General features: G+C 35.7%; 1 protein-coding gene across 1 annotated transcript; it reads left to right on the top strand.

Annotated features, from left to right (window-relative positions):
- Nucleotides 1–1,634: 1,634 nt before the first annotated feature.
- On the top strand, nt 1,635–2,344 carry LOC131679885 (zinc finger protein 433-like). The gene is made up of 3 exons (XM_058960637.1): nt 1,635–1,701; nt 1,761–1,896; nt 1,954–2,344. The coding sequence occupies exons 1-3, from the start codon at nt 1,635–1,637 to the stop codon at nt 2,342–2,344; spliced, it is 594 nt and encodes a 197-aa protein (XP_058816620.1).
- The last annotated feature ends 519 nt before the right edge of the window (nt 2,345–2,863 follow it).

Genomic DNA, 2,863 nt, shown 5'->3' with positions numbered 1-2,863 from the left:
CCTATTGATTTTACACATAGATTTTTGCAATTAACGGAGGCATATAGACACTATTTGCTGGCACATAAACCTAATGTGTGTATTCACAAGAAATATTAATCTTACATTCACATTTCATAACTATTAGGCACATAAAACCCCATTCTATAATAATATGCACATATAACTTATGTGTGTGCATACATAGTTTATACAGTTGACACATAGAAGGTATGTGTGCGCGTGATAACAATAGCATTTCTTCTTCATATGAATTTTAAGCGGTTTGAAGCAAATAGAATTAACGTTTGGATTTCTTTCAGTGTACTCACATGAACCTATCAGTACACTAGGTAATCACCACAAAATTATAGGATGAATCAATGTTGAAATTGGTATTGCACACCAAAACTTACCACAATCTGACTTTTATTAAGACTTTAGGTCAGAGATCTTGTTCCACTATACACACGATTTCACAATTTCCCACTTTCGTTGGCTAAATGAAGACAAACAAAATACAAGCGAAAACAAGCGAATTGTTAAAAAAAACAATTTTATGCTTAAGCCAAACATGAACCGCCATGTTTGAAAAACTCAAAAACAATCAAGTCCATTTCAGCCGCCAGAAAAATTGTCTAAGTGTTGAAATTGCCTTTAAATCGCATTCGCAACTTGCATAAGCGAGTTGAGTCAAACGTCAAACTGTTTAAATCGCCTGACCATGTTCGTCCGCATTTTTTTTTTTTTGACCGCCTAATCAAAAATGGCAAGTTGCTGGCTAACGGGGGGGCTATTTGCCAACTCGGATGCGCTAATTGCCCTTCAATTTGCCAGCAAATTGCTGGCAATTGGGGGGCTATTTCAAATGCAACATTTAGGCGATTTGCAGCCGTCATTTTTTTTACCGCCCAACCCGCCCTTAAATCGCCCCCAAATCGCCCACGGAATGTGCCATTTAATCGCCCTTAATTGCCTAATATTAAAATTAAAAATAATACTTATTTTCGGATTCATTATCTACTTACATATACTTACCAGTATACTAGGTAATCACCACCAACTTATAGGAAGAATCAATGGTGAAATTGGTATTGCACACCAAAACTTACCACAATCTGACTTTCATTAAGACTTTAGGTCAGAGATCTTTTTCTACTATACTTACACACGATTCCACAATTTTCTACATTCGTTGTCTAAATGAAGTGTACTAGACAAACAAAATACAAGTGAGAACACACCAATTATTTAAAAAACAATTTTAAGCTTAAGCCAAACATGAACCGCCATGTTTGAAAAACGCAAAAAACAACCAAGTCCATTTCAGCCGCCAGAAAATTTGTCTAAGTATTGAAATTGCCTTTAAATCGCATTCGCAAATTGCATTTGTTCCTAGGGTCAATTAGCACGGGCGAGTTGAGTCAAACGTCAAACTTTTTAAATCGCCTGACGATGTTCGTCCGCATTTTTTTTTTGACAGGGCGGACATGTTCGTCTGCATTTTTTTACCGGGAAGGTGCTGTTTGTGTGATGGGACTTTTGTATTTTACCTGGCAACGCGGATATAGCAGTTGTCAAACCTTTGCTTTAAATGTGATTTTGAATTTGAATGGATAGCTTCCGCAGTGTTTTTTCACAGTATTATTCTTATCATGCCTAAAAATAATTTGTCTCAGCGCTATAATTATTTGCTGCACTCCCAGAATAATCTATTCGACAGTAAGTTTGTTCAAAAATATATTCCTTTTTATTCAACGTTTAGTAATGGTATTATTTAGATGCATTCTGTGAAATGTTTTGGTCCCCTTTTAAACTGGACCTAATAGAATCTCGCACCAGAAGCGGATGTATTAGACCTCAGAATGAAACCTGTTCTATATCAGCAGACCCCATAGAACCAATCACAGTGAATTTGTAAGTATCCAAATTTCAACAATAAGATTGAATTTAGAAAGAACGCTGATTTTCTAGTCACGATGAGTGGATAGAGCTAGAATACAGAACTGCACAATGCAACATAGATTCAGATACAGATTCAAAACCGGAAGAATCCTCAACAGAAAATGCAGATTCCTCCTTCGAAAAACCGTACAAATGCGAAAAATGCAGTAAACGCTTTAATTTTCCTAATCAGTTACGCAATCATTGGATTACCCATAGTGACCAGCGAAATTACATTTGCGATTGTGGTAAGCGTTTCAAGACTAAAACATATTTAGGCATTCATCGCCGTAATACCGGCCATCACGATTGGTCTATAATATGCCCTCGCTGCAGCAAGCCGTTCGCTAAAGCGGCCTACCTAGCCCGACACAGTGAAACAGCTTGTGAAAAATATTTGGCGAAACGCAATCGATCGTAATTGTGAGTCTTTTCACGTACCTCTTATTTTCGTTAATCCTTTAGCATATAGTACATGTTAATTCCGGAATACTTGATTATTGGAAGTTGTTATCTAGTTTTGTCAATTATTCAAGATTATATTTAAGTTTGTCTATCGAGTTGGTTCCTCGACATGTATACAACAAAAAATGGTTCATTTCCATGGATATAATAAATGATTCGCAAAAATCGTTTTTTTTTTTCAATGATGTAATAAATAGTATTGTTCTAAAAAATTTAAATTAACTACACGGAACCAAATAAGTTGTCTTGGTTATTAATTGCAACCTTTGCACTATCGAGTACGTATGCTTCTGAAAATCATTTCACATGCATGGTTATGCATGGTGGAGGAATTTCAGTGTCTTTTAAGTCACACACCTTTATCGTGTCGATATGCTAAACTCTAAATATAATACGAAATATTATAATTCAGTTTTCATCTCATATCTCCATCTCTAACTGCTTTTTACAATAGAACTGATGATGTTCTCTTCCA

Source organism: Topomyia yanbarensis, chromosome 2 (assembly GCF_030247195.1).
Source record: "Topomyia yanbarensis strain Yona2022 chromosome 2, ASM3024719v1, whole genome shotgun sequence".
Lineage (NCBI taxonomy): Eukaryota > Metazoa > Arthropoda > Insecta > Diptera > Culicidae > Topomyia > Topomyia yanbarensis.
This window is presented reverse-complemented; position numbering and strand designations above follow the sequence as displayed.

Bases quoted from the DNA above. Each gene is read 5' to 3' on its own strand.
- LOC131679885 (XM_058960637.1), top strand. From the start codon at position 1,635: ATGCCTAAAAATAATTTGTCTCAGCGCTATAATTATTTGCTGCACTCC. The intron at 1,702-1,760 runs GTAAGTTTGTTC...GGTATTATTTAG, and splicing joins CCAGAATAATCTATTCGACA to ATGCATTCTGTGAAATGTTT. The intron at 1,897-1,953 runs GTAAGTATCCAA...CTGATTTTCTAG, and splicing joins GAACCAATCACAGTGAATTT to TCACGATGAGTGGATAGAGC.